General features: G+C 47.1%; 2 protein-coding genes across 2 annotated transcripts in view; both read right to left on the bottom strand.

The window, feature by feature from the left end:
• The window catches only part of LOC135819215 (uncharacterized), a gene marked incomplete at its 3' end in the record, with an annotated part of 105,672 nt that overhangs the window by 74,110 nt on the left and 8,114 nt on the right, over positions 1 to 23,448 (bottom strand).
• Positions 17,839 to 23,448, bottom strand: part of LOC135819214 (uncharacterized) — a 29,812-nt gene continuing 24,202 nt past the window's right edge. Inside the window, exons 2-3 of the mRNA XM_065332378.1 lie at positions 20,390 to 22,011; positions 17,839 to 18,195 (exon numbers count right to left, since the gene is read on the bottom strand). Of these exons, the coding sequence (XP_065188450.1) occupies positions 20,417 to 22,011 (1,595 nt within the window). The 3' untranslated portion in view covers positions 17,839 to 18,195; positions 20,390 to 20,416. The remainder of the gene's footprint in view (positions 18,196 to 20,389; positions 22,012 to 23,448) is intronic.

The raw sequence follows: 23,448 nt of genomic DNA on the forward strand, positions 1-23,448 counted from the left end.
AGCTCGTCATGCCCTGAGGAGTGGAGCCGAGGGGTTTCTTGCATGGGTCACTGCTGCAAACGAGGAGAATCGTTCCGGGCCACAACTCCAGGAATCAGAGCAACACGACATCCAGAACCTGCTCAAGAGGTACCAGGATTTATTTCCAGACGAGCTGCCGAATGAGCTTCCACCGAAGAGACCAGTCGACCATGAAATCCAGATAGATGATGGAGCCAGACCACCGTCTCGACCCGCCTACCGCCTTCCGAAACCAGAGATGGACGAGCTCCAGTCACAGCTATCAGAATTACTTGAGAAGGGATTCATTGAGCCAAGTAAGTCGCCATACGGTGCACCTGTGTTTTTTGTGAAAAAGTCGGATGGTACTCTGAGAATGGTGTGCGATTGGCGAGAATTGAATAGAATTACGATCAAAAACAAAGCTTGTCTTCCTAATATTGATGACTTATTCGACACGATCCAGGGCAGTGCATATTTCTCCAAGTTGGACTTGCGGTCAGGCTACAATCAAATCAGAATTCAAGACTCGGATGTTTCTAAGACGGCCATTAATACGCCGTTCGGCCACTTCCAATTTAGAGTCATGGGATTCGGGCTGACTAATGCCCCGGCCACCTTTCAGTCACTCATGAACTCTATTCTGCAACCGCATCTCCGAAAATTCGTTGTAGTATTCTTGGATGACATTCTAGTTTTCAGCAAGACCTGGGAAGATCATCAGCATCATCTTCAAACAGTTCTAGAAACACTTAGAAATAGTGAGCTGTATTGCAAACAGTCTAAATGCGAATTCGGCGTGAGAGAAGTTCTCTTCTTGGGGCATAAAATCAACGGCACATCAATTTCCCCTGATCCCAAGAAGATAAGTGCTGTGGAAACCTGGCCAACTCCGTCGTCAGTAACTGATGTGAGGAAGTTTCTTGGCTTTGCAAACTATTTCCGAAGGTTCATAGATCGACACTCGACCATCTCTCGTCCATTAGAAGAAATCACCGGAAAAAATTCACGCTTTGAATGGAGCGCTGCTAGACAGAAGGCATTCGAGTCTCTAAAATCAGCATTACTCGAGGCGCCAGTGTTGCAACTGGCCGATGTTGAGAAAAGCTTCATGGTAGAAACTGACGCAAGTGACTTTGCCGTGGCGGGTGTGCTCCTGCAGCAGGGAGAAGATATGGATTTGCATCCCGTAGCCTATTGTAGTCGGAAACTGTCAGCTGCAGAACGCAACTATACTGCGGCCGAGAGGGAAACGTTGGCTGTGGTATTTGCATTAAAGTGCTGGAGAATCTATCTATTCCGCCACTTTGACCTGATGACTGATAATATGGGTGTTGTCTATTTACGAACCAAACCGACTCTCACCAAGCGTGAGGCAAGATGGGTAGAGTTTTTAGCTGACTATGACTTTACGGTCTTTCACAAACCAGGAAAGAAAAACATTGCCGACCCGCTTTCCCGCCGTCCAGATCTGTTCAGTGATTCTGAAAATGGCGGGTCATCCTATCCTCCTAACATTCAGTTGAATGCCATAGAGCATACCCTAGAGATTAATCCAGACTTAGCGCAGTTAATTGTCAGCGGTTACAAGTGCGACAAGGATCTTGCTCCCATTATCAGGAGACTGAAAAATTCAAGCCATGACAATCTGCACGACCGTTACCTTCTAAATGAAACACCCGGTTATCTTTATCTCAGATCTTCACCACAGAACAGGTTATGCATTCCAAAGAGTAGCAAACTCCGACTAGCCCTGCTTCAAGAATACCATGACTGTGTGACTGCAGGGCATCCCGGTCGAGATCGTACCTATTTCAGACTCTCTAGATATTTCTATTGGCCCAGAATGGGACTGGATGTAAAGGCGTTTGTCAAGTCATGTGACGTCTGCCAACGAGTTAAAGGCGGCCAGCTAAAAACTGGTCTCTTGCAGAATTTACCAGTGCCCAGTCAGCCGTGGGCGGATATCTCGATGGATTTTATCATGGGTTTGCCTAGGACCGATACAGGTCATGATGCTATATATGTATTTGTAGATCGCTTGACAAAGTGTGTACATTTAGCACCTACTTCCTCTACTATTGACGCTAAAGGAAGTGCTGATCTGTATATTCAACATGTATTTCGACTTCATGGTTTGAGTTCTAGTATTGTATGTGATCGTGATCCAAGATTTACGGCAGCATTTTTTCAGGAATTGTTTGATCGCTTAGGAACGAAACTAGCATTTAGTACTGCCAATCACCCTCAGACAGATGGCCTAACTGAACGAGTAAACAGGATAGTAGAGGATGTGCTGAGGGCTTTTGTAAATCATAAACAAGATAACTGGGATATGCTCCTACCTCTCTGTGAGTTTTCTATCAACAGCGCTACTCAATCATCTACAGGAAACACACCGTTCTTCTTAAATTACGGTCTAAATCCCAGAGCGCCACCCGACTTCCTCAACCCTATTCAGGGAGGCAGAGATTCAGCTGATTGGTTGCAAGCAAGACAAGACGCGGTCAAGATCTCACAAGATGCGCTAGTGGCAGCTCAAGCTCGTCAGGCCTTCTATGCAGATCGGACAAGGGTCGAGGGAAAGCTGAAGGTGGGAGATTTGGTAATGGTCTACCGGGATTTCCTCCTGACTCCTGAAGCTCGGGACCGACCATCCCATAAATTACGCCCCAAGTGGTTTGGCCCCTTTCCTATAATCCATGTGGTCGGCCCGAATGCCTACAAGCTAAAGTTGCCTCATACCAGCCGCTGTCACCCGGTATTTAATGTGTCGGCACTCCGTGCCTACGAGAAGAACGCTATTCCTAATAGGAGACAGCCTACGCCTCCGCCTATCACGGACCTTGATGGTCATGCCCGCTATGTGGTGGAGAACATTCTCAGTCACCGCCGCCGGCAGAATCAGCTTCAGTACCTAGTCAAGTGGCAAGGCTACTCTGATGCCACTTGGGAGCCTGAACATTATTTGTTGGATGAATCTGGTAATGACATTGTTCCACTTCAGAAGTACAAAACCTTGGCTTCTGCCCGCTGAGTTTTGCAGTTGAACTTCTAGTTTCACCTTACACATTTGTTGAGCTTATTACACTTTATTTGCATGGAGTTTCAGTCGTCTTATTGTGTTACTTCAGTGCGAAGCTTTTTTTCGTCTCGCACGTGTTTGCGCTTATTGTACTCTATTCCACTTGAGCATTTGGGTTATAAGCTCCTTCCTCTCCATAGGAGGGGGATGATGTAACAGTTTTCCCCTGTTCTCTATAACTTACACTCCCTCGCACCTCATGCGTCTTACGCCTGTCTATTAGCACCTTCATTGGCGCCATTGCCACATGTATACTATCACATTTTGCATATAACTGGTCGAGGCACGCTCAACCAGGCCTCTTACTTTTCAAGTTTGATTAAACCTGTTACAGTGGGGACCAGGACATATGGCTGTCGAATATAACACCAAAGTGTTTGTGTTCATGAACAATTTTAACGTTAGCATTGGCTCCTGGAAAGTGCAACGGCTGAGTAGGCGGCGATGGGCTGATGAACATTGCTTCGGTCTTCGCGATGTTGGGCCTCAGCTTCCAAGCTTCCATCCATGCTATGGTGGAGTTAATGCCGGTCTGCATGGAGGTAACGAGGTTGGACGGCGAACTGTCAGAGCACAACAGTGCAGTGTCATCAGCAAAATGATGCATTGATGATGATGATGATGATGACCATGGCATGGGTACTATAAGTCATTGCAAAATTGTACCCTGCACGATCAGCGATCACTTTCTTGTGCATGCAAGTCTGTCTCTACCCTCCTCGCAACACTCACTGCAGCGGAAATCAGTGCGCCTCACCCCCAAGAACCAAGGTCGATTGGTCAACACCATCCGGCATCGACATTGAGTCTTTTCGCGAAGACATTAGAGAGGTTTTGCATTCCGAATTTCGGAATTATTTTCGGAATGTGGCGGCAGCAGTCGAAAAAGTAGTCGAACTTTCGGAAGTGTGATGGCGAAAGTGCATGGTTTTCCGAAAATAGATTTTCGGCTCTTTCATGTTTGGGAGTGCATATTTGAATACAAAAAAGTGTATTTTTCATGTTTGTATTTTTGCTTTCTGCTGCTCTCGATTATTTTAAAAAATTTCCACGTATGTAGTTTTGATTTTTGCTGGTTTTGCTGCTCTCGCTGATCTCGCCATGTTGACTAATCTTCTCACACTTCATCACACTCTATCTTCCTTTGCCCTGGAGCCTACTAACAGTACAAGACAGTAGTTCGCCAACCTCGTCTTCAGTTGTTGGATCACTTGGTCCACCATCAGTCCGTCCTCGTCTTCGAACCGCACCCAAATTCAGTTTGACCTGCGCACATGGATTTGATCCTGCTCAACCCCATCGACGCTCTCCATTTTGTTTTGCATGGCAACCCTTGGAAACGAAGTCGAATCAGATTTTCGGAATGCAAAACACTGAAAATACCGTTTTTCGGAACGCGTTTTTTTCGGAAAAGCACAGTCGAAAATCATTCCGAAATTCGGAATGCAAAACCTCTCTATTGCTGCATCAGACTTGGGTGAGTTCCATCCCCAATCCACGATAGATGAGATGTGGGCACATTGGCACACCCAGTTTATGGCCGTTCTGGATAGGCATGCGCCAATGGTACAGACTCACCGGCGCTCCCATCCCACCCAGCCATGGTCAGACAGAGAACTATACCAATTACACCAGCGCAAAACACGGCTCCATAGGCGATGGCTCCGCAACAAAGCAGATACAGTCGTCCCTCTCTAATCCGGCACTTTATAATCCAGCACCCTCGATAAACCGGCACAATTTTCAGTAGCCAAATGTCCTCTTCATGCACATTGCAGCAGTAGATCAGATTTGTTAATCCAGCACCCTCCCTAATCCAGCAGATTTTCGTGGCACAAATGGTGCCGGATTATAGAGGGACCACTGTACTGCCCTTTATGCGCAGTTCAAGCAAGCTTGGTCGGACGCTTCGACGGCGTATGGACGGAAAAGAAATGCTTACTTCTCAAGGCAATGCCAAGACAGTGCTCAAAACCGTCGGAGGATGTGGAGTGTTATCAACGCCGTGACAGGGCGAAGAAAACCAAACCAGACGCCGACAATCGGACATGCAGTGCAGACTCTATTTCCGATGTGTTCCATCAAATCGTTACAGACACTACACGACCACCGCATCTTGAAATCCCCAGTGGCCCCCATGACCGGAACGGTATCCAGTGTTTCCAGTGCCCAGATGTAGCCACCGTATTGAAACTGCTTTGCAGGATTAATCCGCGGAAGGCAACGGGGAGTGATGGCATACCTGGGCTGCTCCTGAAGAGCTGTGCCGACCTTCTTGCACCCTCCCTCTGGGAAATATGTGTTTCGTTATTAATTTAACAGGCGTCGTCCCCTCAGCTTTCAAGGCGGCATTGGTGAGACCACTGTACAAATCCGGCGATCCCTCAATACCAACCAAGTACCGTCCGGTGCCCCTTCTACCGATTGTGTCTAAGTTGCTGGAGAAGTAGGTTCAGCGACAACTGGCAGACTTGATTCAGGCGAATAATGTGCTGCCCGTCACACAGTATGCCTTTAGAGCCAGGCACTCCACCGAACAGGCCCTTGTAGTACTCACAGATGCTAGATGGCCTGCTCGCTGCTAAGGACCAGAAGCACCACACGGGTGCATGCTTTCTGGACATGTCGAAAGCTTTCGACAAAGTGCGTCACCATGTCCTGATACAGGATCTGTTTGAGGTTGGCGTAACTGGCAGGGCATTGTCATGGATTGCCAGCTATCTCAGCATCCGACAGCAGTATGTCCGATTTGGCACCCTCCAAAGTGGCATGAAGTCGTGCACACGTGGTGTTCCACAAGGCTCAGTGCTTGGCCCCCTGCTGTTCAGTGTCTATACCCGGGATGTCCCATCGGTTGTAGAGCCAGCAAAGTCAATCCAATTTGCTGACGACATTGAGGTTCAATTCAGCCACACGTCAATGGATGTCATCTCAACTAATCTCTCCACAGCTGTCACAACGAGTCATAACGAGTTTCATAGTGGATAATGTCGGGAAATATAAGGTGTTTGGCAACAATCGGCTACAGCCTTTAGGTGCAACGCCATTATTGTATTGTACCGGCACATGACTTTGTGATTTGTAGACACGTAACACCTTTAGCACTAATGCTATTTGCCATCTTCCGGTTGACGCTGTGTTCGTAACTCTTCACTAATTTTTTGAAAATCACGAGGGCGTGATTATCTGTAGGAAGGGAGGGTGTAGTATCCCTGCCCGACCAATACGGAAGCAGTACGGAACTAATACGGAGCTTTGCCTGATGTATATTTAGTGTATCTCCGTATGTAAGCGTACGGCGTCTGCTGCATAAAAGCGGCTGCGCATTTCTGTTTTGATGAAGATTAGATATTATAGCAACGAAAGATAACTCGAAGAAGTAGTCAACCTCTAGGTGAGCACCGGAGAGATCTTGAATCTTATTTATTTTGCCGCTTCTTCTGTCACTAATAATTATATCTCAGGTGTGTACCTGAAAGAAGAATAAAAGTAATTCTTGTTGATTTCACCGCGCGTACCACTCGGCTACCCATTACACATTTACCTGACTACATACATGTAATGCAATTGCTACCTAAAGTCTTTATGTAGCAATGTAGTCAGGTAAATGTACAGGTGATGTAGCATGCCCAACGTGCAACTGAGGCTGTTACACAAAATCCTTAACGATGATTTACGAGGAGTTCTTTTTAGAAACTATGGAGAGCCATGGAGGAGACTAGACGTCCGCGAAGTGAATATCAAAGAGACGAAGAGGAGTTTTCCTATTATGCCATAGGCTCTGCCCATAGCATTTCTAGCGATACTGAAGAAAATACTCTTCTCGCTCAACATAGGAGATCCCCCAGATAGGCGTTAGCCTTTGGGTAATCCTGAAATAAATATTATTATACAGTAGGTATATCGGTTATAGTGTGGGCCTATGGGTGTTTGAAAAACGACTTTCTATTCTTATTTCCGATATTTCTTACACACGATAAATCAAGTGTGACATATCATGTGCATGTGCGCAGAGGCAGGAAGATCATCGTACACACATGTACAAGGTACGTAGTGCTACTGTGCATGCGGCTGGTCACAGTCACATAGGCTTACCATGTGGCTATGCAACATGAGTTACATGACCACAATACAGTTGAACATCGATTATCCGCACATCGACTATCCGACCATTCGATTATCCGTAACAGTTTTTTTGGGCGCACGTGCCGTAGAGTACGCACTGTGCATGTAGTGAGCCATTCAAAAAGTACGAAAATTTTGAAAAGTAAAAAGTAAAAAGGTCGTGCGGCTAGTAATAACCACTGAAAGTGTGTGAGTGACAGTTTTTTCTTATCCGGAACATTTGCCTTATCTGAACACCGCCTGACAGTTGTCTGCCCAGAGGTGGTCGGATAATCGATGTTCAACTGTAGTTGAACCTGCAGCACTAGGACCCAACGCGAGTCAGATCAGAACTGCTTTGGACGGATGTTATTACTACAGGCGATACTTTGTACTGATCTGGCATGTTTCGCTACACAAAGTCCATTCTTAGGACCGATATATTCTACTGTACGATAAAATTGCTTGTAAGAATAAATGTGCACATGAAATCCATGTTATGATTATGAAAACATGAGAGTTCATTCTTGTAGGCAGTATATTCTTTTACACGACCACGCTATAACCAATACCCACTGTATTATAATACTGGCACACACAGAGACATAGACCGCAATAGCGACACTACACAAAGTGAAGGGAAGTTGGCCGCAGTCAAATGTGACCGGCCGGCGAGAAATACAACATCTATTGATAAATTTGGACCTGGATGGAGGAGCGGCTATAAACACTGAGAAAGAGCTTGTTCAAAATAACTGCCTTTGCCGAGTCCAGCTCAGCAGGCTCGAAAAGAACTAGAGTTTCTCGTGGACGCAGTACCAAGTCGATTTGAGTGCTCAGGAGCCTGTGTCTTACTTTTCTGGTGAAGCACGTACAGTTAGTTTTTATTTTATTTTTTTATTTTATTTGTTTTTTTGACAATGCAACACAATTATTGTGGAAAGGTCACAACAATAAGAGACAAGATCAAAAGGAAAGCTTTGCAATAATAATAATAATAAAACGTAGCCTGTAAAATGTAAAAAGTCACTGAGTACAGTTTAATTCAATATCCATGTCCAGTATTTATAATAAAAATAATCTGCTGCAATTTATAGATTCTCACATGCGAGCAACCTGGGTCTCAGCAACAACCAGCTCAGCAGACTCCGGATGCCGAACCGATCGCTCACGGAAAAGACCCCGTGAACCCCGCAAACACATGATGCATGATCGCAACAGGGCAAATGAGAGACGGCATCTGATGTAAGATATTACATGGGAGTACTGCTCCTTCCTCCTTTCCGCTCTCAATAACGCGATTCGGCGATAGAGTGATGTCGCCGCTCTTCCCATGCCACCACTTGCCGACAGCACAACAGGCATGAACGTCGCATGCTCCACCTCTCTCACTCTCTCTTCATAACATCGTCGCTTTTCTTTTTCATGGCGCCGATAGACAGTGGTGTGTGGTGCAGATCGATTTGAGCGTGCATGAGGATTAAAAACCCGTATATCAAGTAAAGTACGCTCAAAACGACTGCCCCACAAAACCACTGACCGCTACATCAAGCCGCGCATGCTCCTCCACAATAGCAGACCTGTATCTCATTCTCTCTCCAGTGAGTGGCTGCAGCAGTGGCTCAATGGAGACATTGTGACAGGTCTCTTGAAGGAGAGAGGCTGTACAGTTAGTCGTGGATGATTGTAATGCAAGGTCTACAGTCAAGTGCTATCAGAAAAGAAGAGTATTTTGGCCAAGCATATGTCTCCACGCAACCTGAGGAGAAGAAGACAGCGCAAGCAGAGGATGTAGAGCGGCAAAATAATTTCTGACCCTGTGCTGTCAGGATTTCCGCAAATGTGAGGGATCTCGATCTGAGATCGTCTCTCGACCGGCCTCATGTGAGCTGTTTCAGATGAAGACTGGCATTTTTCACAGAGTGGAAGCGGTGACAGCTTGTCTGCAGGCAGGAATATCACTTCCCATGATATGCTTCCAGCATCCAAATGATCACCAGCAATAATGGTTTCACCTCTCACTACATGGATAAGCTAGGGAAAAGATTCGATACACCCACTATTCAGCCACAGCCCTGCATCAAACGGTTGCAATTATGGAGAGCAGCCAATGGAGACTCGATCATGTCATATAGTGCTAAGAAGTGGTGGAGCTCATGAGAGATATTGTAGCAACTCCGTAGGCAGATCGACTAAATGCGTTTTTTCCTGGAAGTAATAGTTTGACAATGTGCAGCCTTTCTTCCATGTTTGTTCCAAACCAAGAGCATTATAGCCCTTGTTGAAGCATTATAATCAGCATTATAAGCATTATGATTAGCATTATACATGTACGAACATTTTCGGAGCATTATCCGCTGGACCCTACCACCAGCACTGATCAGGTGTATTGTACACAATTGTGTAGCCTACATACTAGAACTGTGATACAATCAATTTTAGTTACATATATGCTCCTACCTCCGAAAGGATGCCAAATTATGCTCCAAATTTTCAACCACCAAATTATGCCAGTAATATTGCCGGCATAATCCGCCGGTGCCTAATACTGAAAAGCATAATCCGTGTGATTTTCGAGCATTACCCGCCGACGCCTAGCTAGGGAGCAATCATAATAATTTTAAAGCATAATACTGTCCTGTAGCCGGAGTTTAGAACGCCAGGAATATTGCTCCCTAGTCGCATTTAGCCTGCGGCAGACCAGTTCGCTCAAGTTATCCCGCAACGTGACAGTCACCCCTTCGATGAACCTCATTGCGATTGGTCACCTGAGCTCCGCTGATGAGACGAAACGTGGTCAAAACTGCTCGCCGATTGAGTCAGGCGTGACATTTCCATACCAAGTCTTTTACATTTCATATTTTTACAAGAAAGCGATCATGGTGCACAATCCAGCAAAAGCGCACAGGGCGGTACATAGCGATGGCAGCAGGAGCAGTGGAGGTGGAGCAGAAGCAGCTAAACCGACCAAGAGTCTCCGTATCAACACTGGTCATGCACGCGCCAAGCAGAAAATTGGTCTACAGTCATTGTACATGCTATCATGCTACAATGCGCCATTGTTTGTAGCACGTTCGTGTACGTGTACCTCTAGGCTCTAGAGCTTTAAGTGTACTATCAGCACAGAAATACAACACTGCTGCACGGAACACCCAATGTCATAGACAGAGTTTATAGCATACAATGATACAAGTGCTGACTCAAGCGGCATGAAATTCGGAGATACATGTCCGTGTACTAGGAACCTGAACGTCCCCCGCTGAGTCCGCGACTTTTTTCTTTTTCTTTTTGGATTAGGAGAACTTCATTGGGAGAACTTCAACTGATCCTTTGATCCTTCTTTTTTGTTCATTTTATTTTGCTTCACCAAGTGAACAGGCATTTCTGCCTTTTCTGGCCGGGGCCGGGCGTGACGGTGACGGTGAAAAGTTTTCACCAGGTCCGGAGACCTACCAGGCCGGGCGGGGAGCGCGAACCAGGCATGCCTCGTACGCACACACGGACTTCTCACACCTTCACCTGCTCCCAAGCAAGGGCTGTGAGTCGGCGCCCGCTCGGTGCAGAGCGACTTGCATCATGCTATAAAGTTGGCTCTGTTGGCTCTGTTCATCCTCTCTCCTTTCCTCGACGATCCTGTTCCACTGGAAGCAGAAGACAAGTTGCCTCTTCGTTCGCTAGCTCGACGGAATCGACGGCGCTGCAACATCTCGCTGCATCTTGGGATTTGGTTCTGGGCCTGGTGAGCCGTATCTGGAGATGTGGCGTAATGGCACCGGTTCTTGGAAGCAGGCAGCCTTGAAATGCGATCTGGAGAGCGACGACCGGGAAGCCAGGCTGAACGTCCGCAGTGCAAGACGACGGCCTAAGCCAAGGCCCTGAGGCAGAAGAAGGCCGCTTGAATGAGCGGGACACATCAGTCATTCTACATCATTGTATCTACATTGTACAAACAAGGCCGGTCGAGGCAGCTCAAAGCAGAGTGCTCACAAGATAATGTGCAGAGCAATACCCACAATTACAATTGGCCACATACAACAGAGGCGAAATGTTGTGTAGCTGTCAGATTCTATGTACATTGTACATGTAGAACTAGAAGAAGCGACTGACGACAAGAAAATCGTATTATTATTGTGTCCCTGTCGGACCAGCTGAACCATGTATGGATGAAGAGGAGCCGAGCGACGGCCTCCAGTTACTCTTGTGAACCAATACGAGGCGGATCAGGTTTGTAAGTACTGGTACTTCTGTATGTGAACAAACGGCGAGGAGACAACACTTTGATAACCGCAATCAGTAATACAAGCTGGATCGACATTTGTGTACACTTTATTCATGTAATGTAAAACTGTGGAGACAATGTGCAATAAAACGATGAAAATGGGAAGAATTGGTGTAGAGAAAATAAGGATTCAAACAAGTTTTCGTACAACACTCATCAGGAATCTTCGTTGTACTAACTTAGAGAAATAACACTAAGAACAACAGCAGTGAAATTTACAAGTGTGAATTTTAACAATGAAAGCGAGAGCAATAACGAATGCGTGTACTAACAATAAACTTGCACCTGAAAAATGAACAAAGAAGAGAAAGAAAGAAGGAAGGACAAAGTGTTAACGAATAACAGCTGTACATTACACCTAGAACATTAACGGCCAAGCTTGGCCGCACCAAACATGATACGTTACTTAAACAATTTCAACCCAATTATACTATCTTTCTGTACACACAAATTAGGCTTATACAGACGCTGACAGATGGCTTCCAAAACTGTTAACTGTAGTCCATAACCATGACGACCACGGCACAATACAGTGAAAGAAGAGTTGGAATACGAATTGCAACAATCAGGACTAGCCAACAGATGATTGTACACTGAAGACTTGCTACCACGAAACCTACGCACAACACTAACATTCTCACCGGCACTCTCACGATCACTACAATCGTCCCTCTCAGACTCATTGCTCCCTTCACCGTCCGTCCCATCATCCGCTTCCTCTGCGCTCTCTCTGTTATCCCGCCTGACTTGGTCCATTGAACGGGACTCGGCCGTCACCCTGCTGTCACGTCCCTCCTTGCGCCCTTGCCCGTTGAGTGCGTAGCTTCTGTTGTAGTTGGCTGTTGATCGTCTTGGTCTTTCAATAGTGGGCTTGGATGGTGGATTAGTTGTGGTTGCTGTAGATTGCATTGTTGGTGATGGTGTGGGAGCTCCTGATACGCAAGGTGGGTCTTTTTGAGTTGGCAATTGTAGTGTTAATGCCACTGTCATAGTTGCTCGCGGTCTGTCACTGGCAAGCTCCACCGGAGCAAGAGCCGACCGCGGAGGATCAGGAGGAGGCAGTGAGACCGGGACCGCAAGCGGCACCACCCCAGCCAAAGCCGTCGGGGGCACTGACGAAGGAACCACCGACGGCAGGAGCAAAGGCGGCGACACAAGCCGGCCCGATGAGCCACCACGCCCACCCTCCTCCACCACCGCCACCAGCGACGGCGAAGCAAGCACAGTCTGTGAGCCAGGATCCGCAAGTTGTGTAGGTAACGGTTGTTTTCTAGGTCGCCCTCGCTTCGGTCTTTGTTGTTGTGCGCAAGGTGGAAGTATGTGACATGGTGTGTGTTGTTTGATGCGTGCGTTCAGGTGCTGAAAAGTCCTACCAACATACCGACTAGCGCATTGTCGGCATTCAAAGTTGTAAATAATTTCCCTTAGCGGTGTATACGGAGATATATACACCACTAAGGGAGGGATATGCCTAAGACTCTGGGTGTAAATGGAGGGAGGTACAATTATTTTTTATGACTTACACGTGAATTGTATATAGACTGTATGTTTGGTTTACACTGCTACCCAATAAGAATGCATTCGTGTGTCGTGTGTCGTGTGTCGTGTGTCGTGTGTCGTGTGTCGTGTGTCGTGTGTCGTGTGTCGTGTGTCGTGTGTCGTGTGTCGTGTGTCGTGTGTCGTGTGTCGATCGTGTGTCGTGTGTCGTGTGTCGTGTGTCGTGTACGTGTGTCGTGTGTCGTGTGTCGTGTGTCGTGTGTCGTGTGTCGTGTGTCGTGTGTCGTGTGTCGTGTGTCCCTCCAACCTGATTGACTCTGATCTTTTAACTAGATATTGAAATGCTGCACGGTGCAAAAAGGAAGCGAACCCTATCGTTGGGAAATTCCAGCAAAAACAAGGAATTTATCAATTCACGCATGCACCGATACAGCAGAACCAAGCACGAAGACGATCCAAACAGTTTAAAAAAAGGCCGAAACTTTGCGTTCCCTTCTCAACAGAGCCATACAGGGAATGATGGAACGATTCAAAGACTGCAAATGTAAAGAAAATGAGTTCATAAAAGATTAAATAGTATAGCACTTTACGAAGTGAGAAAGAAAGAGGTGAAAATAGGTGACCGGCACATTTAACTCGGTAGGAAAAAAGGAAAAAAAGTAGGACAGCACATCATGGGATATTACTCACACACTCCTGAGGACTAGTGCCAAATAGCTGCAAAGCCAGCACATTATCTTTTATGAACACACAGCTCGGGGGACAGTTTACGATTGTACAAAGCTTCCGAAACGGCGAGATGCACTTTAGATCTGCCATGAGTTACGATCGATAAAGCATCATCTCTGTTCAACTCACGACAACAACATTCGGCGATGACAATCCATGTTCGGAAGTTTTAAACAGTTATTGGCATAATTTGGTGGTCGAAAATATGGAGCCTAATTTGATCATGATTGTTGCTGGTGGTCTGTATGGTAAAGGGGTCAGAAGTCATACAGACAGTGTGTTCAGTGAATAGCCCTTTCCCAAAGATGCTCGCCACTTTTTTCGCAACTTTTCGTTGTTTAGGAAGAAATCGCAACCTTCGCAACTTTCGCAACTTTCTTTTTCGCGAACTATTTCGCAACATTTCCGCAATTGGCGCCATGGCATGGGGTCAAACGGTCAAGTCACCGACTCACCGACTACATGTCGGACAAATGCAAACTCGTACTCGCTCATTTCTCGCCTGCCTTCAGGCTGATTTCAGAGAAACAGTAGATCAACGGTAGTTGTGATAATGTGCACTGAAGTAATAGTCCCCTTTTCCTTGCACTGGAATGATGTACATGTAGGATACATGCAACAGGCTACTGGCCCTGTGTAAAGTGGTGGTTCACCGCAGGAAGGGGTGTAGATCTACGAGTTTGCTGTCGATGCACCGTAAGTTCTGCTATTTCTACTCCCTTTTGTGTAGTTTTTTTTGCACTAGAACTCTCCAATTCTAGGTTGCGATATTAGCAACTTTTGAGCTTTTGCTGAAAATATGGATGCGATTTCAGCAACTAGCACTTGTTTTGGCACGGTTGCGAAAAGCATAAGTTGCGAAAAATTATGGCATCTTTGGGAAAGGGCTATCAGTGAAACGCAGGGAAGAAATCATTGCAATACATTGTTGTATGCTCTTTTTGCTTGTTTTCTTCAAAGTTCTTTCTCACGCTGACACAATACCTTGTAGCAGAAGTTATGAGTGAATCAGCCGTTATCAGTAATCTCAGGGCGGACGAGATACCGACGGGTAGTCCACATAACTTTGCGTACATTATGTGCGATGTCATGCCCTTTGGATTTTAACAACCATGGCTGTTCAGGCTATAATCTTAACGACAACTCCCACGTGGTTAGCATTTTACCGTTCACGCTAACTTCGACCGTACGTCGGCCTGAACCGTTTTGTGTGTTTTCAAGACATGGCTAGCATTTCGATTCCTGACACAACGATCGACTTGTGGCGTCACCCTATTTGAAATCTTACCGTTTCTTTCTCCCGCTAAACCGAGCATTCTATAGTCGAAACGGTACCAAACCGACGGTATTTTGGGTGTTGGGTACGAGTACCGTTGGATTTAGCGTGAACGGTATGGTGAGGTTGACATGTTGGACGAGTATGATGACTTAGAAGACAATTAAACATGATCATGAGTTTTTAAAAGTAACTCAAAATATTTTACAGAAGAAGTCAACTAATTTTTTAGGAAATTAGAGGCCACATGCCACGTACTGCTCTTTTCTCTCCGAAACTCAACTCCTGCAAGCCAGATATGAAAGAAAGAAAAAATCATCAGTCACACCACCGGGACTCGAACCAGAGACCTTGCTATTCGCGAGCAATGCTCTAACCAACTGAGCTACAGTATGACTCTTATCCACAGTGTGTGGCTTGCAAGAGTTGAGTTTCGGAGAGAAAAGAGCAGTACGTGGCATGTGGCCTCTAATTTCCTAAAAACTTTGAAATTCTCCGTGAAGTCCAAATTTGAAATTGCAATTTGTATTTGCTCGCAGTGGACATAGTTTGATGCGCTCCCCATGATATCAACCGAATGGCCGAGGGCCCTCTTGATTGGTGTGAGTTGCCAGTATGATGCAAGCCAGATATGGATTGATCGAAGAAGGATAGATTTACCATCACTGTGGATAAGAGTCATACTGTAGCTCAGTTGGTTAGAGCATTGCTCGCGAATAGCAAGGTCCCTGGTTCGAGTCCCGGTGGTGTGACTGATGATTTTTTCTTTCTTTCATATCTGGCTTGCAAGTGTTGAGTTTCGGAGAGAAAAGAGCAGTACGTGGCATGTGGCCTCCAATTTCCTAAAAACTTGAAATTCTCCGTGAAGTCCATATTTGAAATTGCAAGCCAACTAATTGACGTATTTTGTTGTACTTACATGTATGGCCACTTGCCAGTACGAAAAGCGCACAACTTTCCCTCCATAAGTACAACAAAGTGAAGTATCCCCACTTCCCAAAGCATAATTATGAGCGAGCATAATGCGAGCCTCCATTAAAGCATAATTAATTTTCATTATTTCGCTAGCATAATCCGACGGAGCCTAGTGGTGACAGTCCATTAAACTTCAATTCAGTTCAGTTCAGTTCAGTTCAGGCTTTCACCCTTTTAATTATGTACTGTCCAGCTCCATTGTACACGCTGATCAAAATAATAAGGGGCCGTCCGGCTAGAATAGACTGATATTTCAGCTATCTATACTTTTTCAATGAAGCTCTCCTTAACCCACCCACCCATAAACGATAATTATAAGGCCATCCAGAATTAATTCGTTGTTTCGGGTCACCCGACCGACCGTCTTTTTTCACCCGACCCCAAAATGTTTTTTTTTATAGTGCATGCAAATGTACAGACTATAATTATGTAGACTAGACTATGTACACACGCGACCCTAATAATAGCAGTCCAGAAATCGACCTCAGAAGCAGCCATGGCTAAATGACAGGATGCAGCGCTTGGTGACGACGTTGTCTTCTATCTCCGATCCGCAATCGGTCCTGAAACAGCATCAGCTCCGCCACCTTGTCGCTATTTACAGAAGTTTTCAAGGTGAGAGCTGCTCGCCGGTTAGACTCGCTTGCCAGCGAGGCCAATATCTGGTCCTGGAGGGGACCTGGATCTGATGGGACAATGACTGCGCTGGATTGTCTATGGTCTGCACAACAGTCAGATTTGATCGACTGGCTAGATGGACAAAAGCTATTCGATGTACATGGACGTAACCAAAATAAAAAATAAAATAAAAAATAAACCCGACCGACCGACCCTGGTACGGATGAGTGAAGTGACCCGAAACAACGAATTAATTCTAGCTGGCCTAAAATAATAAGGATAATACGTACATCGGATACTGTTTTTACACTTTCCAAACCGTGTTCGCTGCATCTAATCATGTTAGGTTCTGCTTCTTATTGCACGGTCGTATCTACTGTTTTTCTCTGCCATGCGCAATCATGCATGAAAGTGTTGAGAAACTCCCTCCTCCGTGCGTACATACACACTTCCTCGTACACGCGTACATATGCAAAGACATACATGTATGACTCGTACCCTGCCGGCCCAAATGCACACCTCCTGAACAGACACGTAACGTCTTTTGCTTACCCCCCCCCGCACACATACAGACGCAAACACCAGTGCAGTCTTCTGGTTCGAGCAATAAATACAGAAATCCATATGGCGGACCACAACACACGAACACACACATAACCAAACACAACACGTTGATCCCTCCCCCTGCACATAAAAATCAAATGCATTCTTCATCAATGACACATGAACAACACACACACACCACCACCCCAAACACACACTTTTTGCTCCCCGTCCCCACACACACGCAACAACAAGTCATCGAGTTCGAGCAATAAATATAGGAATTCATGTGCATTACTTGCGAGTCAAAAAAGACACGAGAACTCAAAACCAAACCGATCAACTATTACAATAATCTTTGTGGAGACAACAAACGAACACATGGTTATGATGAACTTGATAGTATCATTGATCAACTATTATTATAAAGACTATTATGGCAGCACAGCAGCAGCACACCTAGCATCAAGATGCAATCATCAACTTCAGAGCAAGCAAGAAACCGTGGTGAAGCACTAAGCGAAACGTAGAAAACAGTTCTTAGCAATACGTGTGAACACTCCAGTTATCCAAAGTTATACGGAAGAGGCAATAAAATCATTTCAGAATAATTTGTACCAGTAAAAGTAAGCGAGGTAATTTTTGTACACGACCCGCATACACAAGCCCCACGCACACACACACACACATCCCCCCTCCCCCACACGCACACACACATGCCCCCCCCCACACGCATACACACACACAAAACACGCATTTCTGAACATAATAACTAGGCACACATGCACGAACACACGGTGAACACACGAGTATCTCCAAAACCATTTTCTGCTCACATCCGGAACGTAGACCGCTATTCACACATTGCACAATGATGGCATGAGCTTGGTAGTGTCTCCAAACGTTATGGAATATTAGTAGCTGGCACAACACTTCGTGCCGCACCACCTTTATATCACAAACATGTCAGGCCGCTCCTCGGTGCAACTGCCACAGAATACCAGCAATGGCTCATAACTGCAGGGTACGCGGAGTGAGATCAGGCTCGCGGTAAGCTCAGTCAGAAAGGCTTCCAGAGTGTGGACTGACCTGAAGAGAGACGTAGGTGTGGAGGACACACAATGCCACGATACACACATGCGCGCGCGCACACACACACACAAACACATACACACTGACACACACACACACACACACACACACGTAAACAAACACAAGACGCAAACAACCACAGGCAAACAATCAGACACATAACACACAAATTGACAATGACAGTTGGGTTGATTAAACTAGGACTCGGCCTGCCGCTAAGCACCAGACAGCACCAAAGCTAATGACACACGTGCGTGTGAGAAGTTGAGTGAAATAATGTTCCATCTGGTTCCTTATTGGCCCACCAATCATGTGTGCAGCTCACGGCCACTCGAAGGAGCAATGAGTACGGGTTGACCGCACAACATGCAATGTGAGCATAATGTAGTAGATCTACCGTCAGGATTTGGTCATCTTGACTCCACACCACACACACACACACACACCACAAACACACACACACACGCACACGCACACGCAAACGCACATACACGCACCACACGCACCACACGCACCACACGCACCACACGCACCACACGCACCACACGCACCACACGCACGCACGCACGCACGCACGCACACACGCACACACACACACACACCTCAGACCTCAGACCTCAGACATGCCCATCGCGGGAGCGATGATAGCGAACAGCTATGTTTTTTAGACATAGCAACTTGTGCTGGGATTACACCATTCAACAGCTTGCAAGGCTGATGAATTGACCGCCACTATTTTTAGCCTGGTATCCACCACACAGCTGTTTGAAGTGACTTTTTCTGGCCAGTGAATCCCTATTTTTCATTTTTCCATTTTTTTCTTTTTTTTCTTTTTTTCTTTTTCTACACACACACCACACCACATACTCCGGCATACACTGGTTGTTGGTAACCACCCAGGAGAATGAAAGAAAAGTCAGGAAGAGTCTGAGAAAGAGAAGAAAGACGTGTGTGACCATAATCGTCGGGAATTGAACCCGCAACCTATCGATTGGAAATCGCTGCACATACCACTGCACCATATGGGACACACACACACACACACACATGCATACGGCCACACATGCCCGTCCCAGTAGCCATTGCCACGAGGTCAATTTAACCCTTTACGGACGGCACATACTTTTATTGATCACGGGTGATCGATAAATTCCACACTTTTCAAATAACTTCAAACTATCGTAACTTGGTCAATTTTCAGTTCTTTGGAGAGAACGAAATAGGTAGGAAGAAGAGAAAACTCTTAGCTGTCGTCTCTAACAATCGCAGAGATCACACTCATGATTCCCATAGACATCGGATCACATTGAAGCTCCTAATCAGAGGTCGGAACGCAACTCCCCTATAGTAAACACTGCACCACACAATCATGGTGAGTTTTGCCGTTGCCGCAACCCACAGCAAGTACAGTGCTGCGCAATGAAATCTAGTCGCGTCACTCAAGCTTGCACCTTGCACCAATTCTCAGCCCAGTGTTCACAGGCTGCGAAACTTAAGTGACGTGACTGGATTTCATTGAGCAGCACAGTCTAATTATGACTTGTGGAGCTCAGCACTCTTGAGGGAGTAGTATAATTATGACTTGTGGAGCTCAGCACGCTTGAGGGAGTAGTATAATTATGACTTGTGGAGCTCAGCACTCTTGAGGGAGTAGGGGTACCTACACCCTTGCCAGTGGCATTGGTCAATCGGTCCAAGCTAACACAATCACCGAGTACAACCCCCCGCCCATCGCCCGAGGCGATGATAGCAATGCTACGGCAGAAGCCATAGCAACTTGTGCTGGGATTGCACCATTCAACAGCTTGCAAGGCTGAAGAATTGACCGTCCCTATTCAGCCTGGTCTACACCATACAGCTATTTGAAGTGACTTTTCTGGCCAGTGAATCCCTATACATTTTTTGGTCTTTTTTGGTCTTTTTTTTCCCGCAGACACATCACACCACATACTCCGGCATGCACTGGTTGTTGGTAACCACCCAGGAGAATGAAAGAAAAGTCAGGAAGAGTCTGAGAAAGAGAAGAAAGACGTGTGTGACCATAATCGTCGGGAATCGAACCCGCAACCTATCGATTGGAAATCGCTGCACATACCACTGCACCATTATGGGACACACACACACACACACACACACACACACACACACACACACACACACACACACACAAACATGCAAGGCTGATTCGTACCTGTCAAGAAAGACAGTTCAGTGCTCATCATCTAGGCTCCTGCAGCTCCCAGCCCGGCGGTACTTTTGTCTGCAGACACATTTTGGTAGCGCTCTTGCCACCGCTGTGCAGTCGAAACAGCACCGACATCCACTCCTGGAAGTTTCCACCTCCGACGGCTATTAACTCGCCTCCGCCGGCTGCAATCTCGGATTCGACCATTGCACGCGCTCCATGATCTGTCAGCCCAAAATCGGTGGGTATCACTGCGTCTTTGAGTGTGGTCTGCGTGTACTCAAGGAGTTCCGCACGGTTTTTGGCGTCAATGTGCTTGTGCAGCGTGTCTGAACCGTGCTCGCCGAGATCCGTAGCCAGGAATACGCCTCGGTTTGCACCACCAGTTCTCGTGCTGACCAGCTTAGCAACGGCCTCGGCCACGGAGCGAACGCACTCCTTGAGCTGCTGCATCTTCTGCCCGAGCTTGATGGCCTTCTCCATACGAAGGTGGACGGAGATGTACGCTGCGCTGAGGTGCTCAGCGGCAAACTCGCGCGCCTTTCCCTTGATGAATTCGGAGTGGTAGAGCTCGTACGGTCGGACCTGACTCTGCATGTCGGTCGGCGTGAGGTCACTGAACTCCGCGCGCCGATCACCCTCTCCCGCCCACTCCTGTAGACTGGCGCACTGGGAATCCTTCATCAGCTCGGTCAGTTTTGATATGCTATGGAACTTTGCGGCGCTGATAACAATACCGCGAGCGGCGACGGAGTTGCCGACCGATTGCCGCGCTGCACGTCGTTTGTTCTTCAGTGCCTGCCGTTGCTCGGGTAGTAGTCGTGCCATCCTGACCAGCACGGGGCATTCGGCGTAGCCGTCGGCACTGCTTTCCGCCGCCTTGCGACACTCGGTCACGTCCTTCTTGCGGTTGCGGACGGAGCCCAGTTCCGGCCGGCTCAGCGACGCGTCCTGATTCTGTATGAGCAGCACCAGGTCCCAGCCGTGCGGGCAGGCACTGAACATGTCCTGGTAGGACGCAAGCGGCACTATGCCACGCCGGCGCAGCAGGCGATTGAGCGCGCGCAGGTCAAAGTAGTGCGAGAACGCCTGTGGGGTGCTGATGTCTCTCCGCTCCATGCCGCTCAGGCGGGAGCCGTGCACAAACGGCTCCACCAGGCGACGTCCCATCTTCTTCGACAAGGTCAACAGGCGGGCAAAGTTGTTGACCGATCTGCCAATTTGCTCCGAGTACACGTCGACAAAAAGTATTGGACTGCGGACGACGGCGTTGACTGAATCATCGAGCTCGTCGATATCATCCTGGACAAGCTTTCTATTAACGGCGTTGGGTAGGTGAGCACTGGCATCACGAGGAGGAGACAGGTTGTTTCGGCTGGTTATCAACACGAGAGCGCAGACTATCAGAGAGCCGAACACCACGATGTGTCGAGCACTCAGCGAACCACGACATACTCGCACCATAGCGTTGTAACAGGACAGCAGGCCACCAGCGCTACTGCTGCCGCTGCTGCTAGTGCGCGCCGCCGCCGACAACGCCTTGTGAGCATGCGGGGCCCGCTCCACTGCCGCAGTCTCCGCCGCTGTGGAGCTGCCTGCTAGCAACACATCGTCGTCACAAGCACAGTCTGTCAGCAGCACAAGAAGAAGAAGAAGAAAGAGAAGCAGACGAGGCATGCCAAACAGCACAAGCACATGCGCACGGTCATACCCACACATGCACGCATGAGCAAACAGACAGACAGAAACACACACGCATACACATCGAAAAACCAATGATAAAACAAATGGTTTCATACCCTTATTCCAACCCCACCCCAGAGATGCTTACCGTATTTCCACAAATAGTAGGCCGGTCTACTATTTTTTCAACCTCGTCCGAACCCGGCCTTATAATCGAGGACGGTCTTGTATTCGAGGAAGGTCTTTTATTCTTTCAACCCAGTTTGACCCCCCGGTCTTCTATTTCTCGCCACACAGTTTTACCCCCGTTCTTCCATTATTTTTACACAGTTTGAGCATGGTCTTCTATTTTTTCCCACAGTTTGAGCACGGTCTTCTATTTTTAACACAAGAACAAAGACTCATTTAGTAGGCCCGGTCTTCTAATCGGAGACGGTCTTTTATTTTTTCAATCGCCCCCTGCCCCGGCCTTGTATACGAGGAAGGCGTTGTATACGAGGACGGCCTTCTATTTGCGGAAATACGGTACGTTCTTTATACACTGGGAACTGGTGATAAGAAGAGCACACATTGCACAGTCAAAACTCATTTCCTTTCGATCGAAATAACAAAAAAGGAATATTTTCCGCGGAATGAAATGCAGTTGGCAGTAATCGAGTGCGAGACAGTGATGCTCACAACTATTTCCTACGTGTGAAGCTGTGCAAAGGGTCCTGCAGTATATGAACGGTAAATTACCATCATCGGCCGTTTCACTTATTTCACTTGATAACCATGCCTACTCGACGCTCGTTGTGTTTCCCAGCACAATGGATGATATGCCCAAAAGCATGCAACTAGACTTGGGAGGGCGTTGCATAATACAGTTCAAAGTTGTACGGTTATCTGTGACTTGTGCTCCTGCAGAGCTCAGGGCCTACCGTGTACACATTGTAGTATGATTTGTATGCAACTGGTGTGCGATGCTCTCCCTAAGTCTAGTGGCACGTTATTTAGCACATCATCTATTGTACAGCTGGTGGTAACGGGGGTGGTAACGGGGATATGCGAACTACTTTACTAAAGTGAAACCTGTAAAGGCGACCGCTCTGATAAGACGACCACCTGTCCCAGAGGACCACCTGTCCCAGAGGACCACCTGTCCCAGAGGACCACTACAACTAGGGTCCCAGAGGACCACTACAATTAGGGCCAAGGGATGCTACATGTACATGTACATGCACATGTATTCCCAGTCAAATGACCCTGGATAAGGAGACCACCTGTCCCAGAAGACCACTGCAACTAGGGCCCAGGGATGCTACATGTACATGTACCGCATTTTTCCGGCTGTAAGTCGACCTTTTACGACTAAAAATAGAAGGAGAAAGGGTGGGGGTCGA

Source organism: Sycon ciliatum, chromosome 6 (genome assembly GCF_964019385.1).
Source record: "Sycon ciliatum chromosome 6, ocSycCili1.1, whole genome shotgun sequence".
Classification (NCBI taxonomy): Eukaryota; Metazoa; Porifera; class Calcarea; order Leucosolenida; family Sycettidae; genus Sycon; species Sycon ciliatum.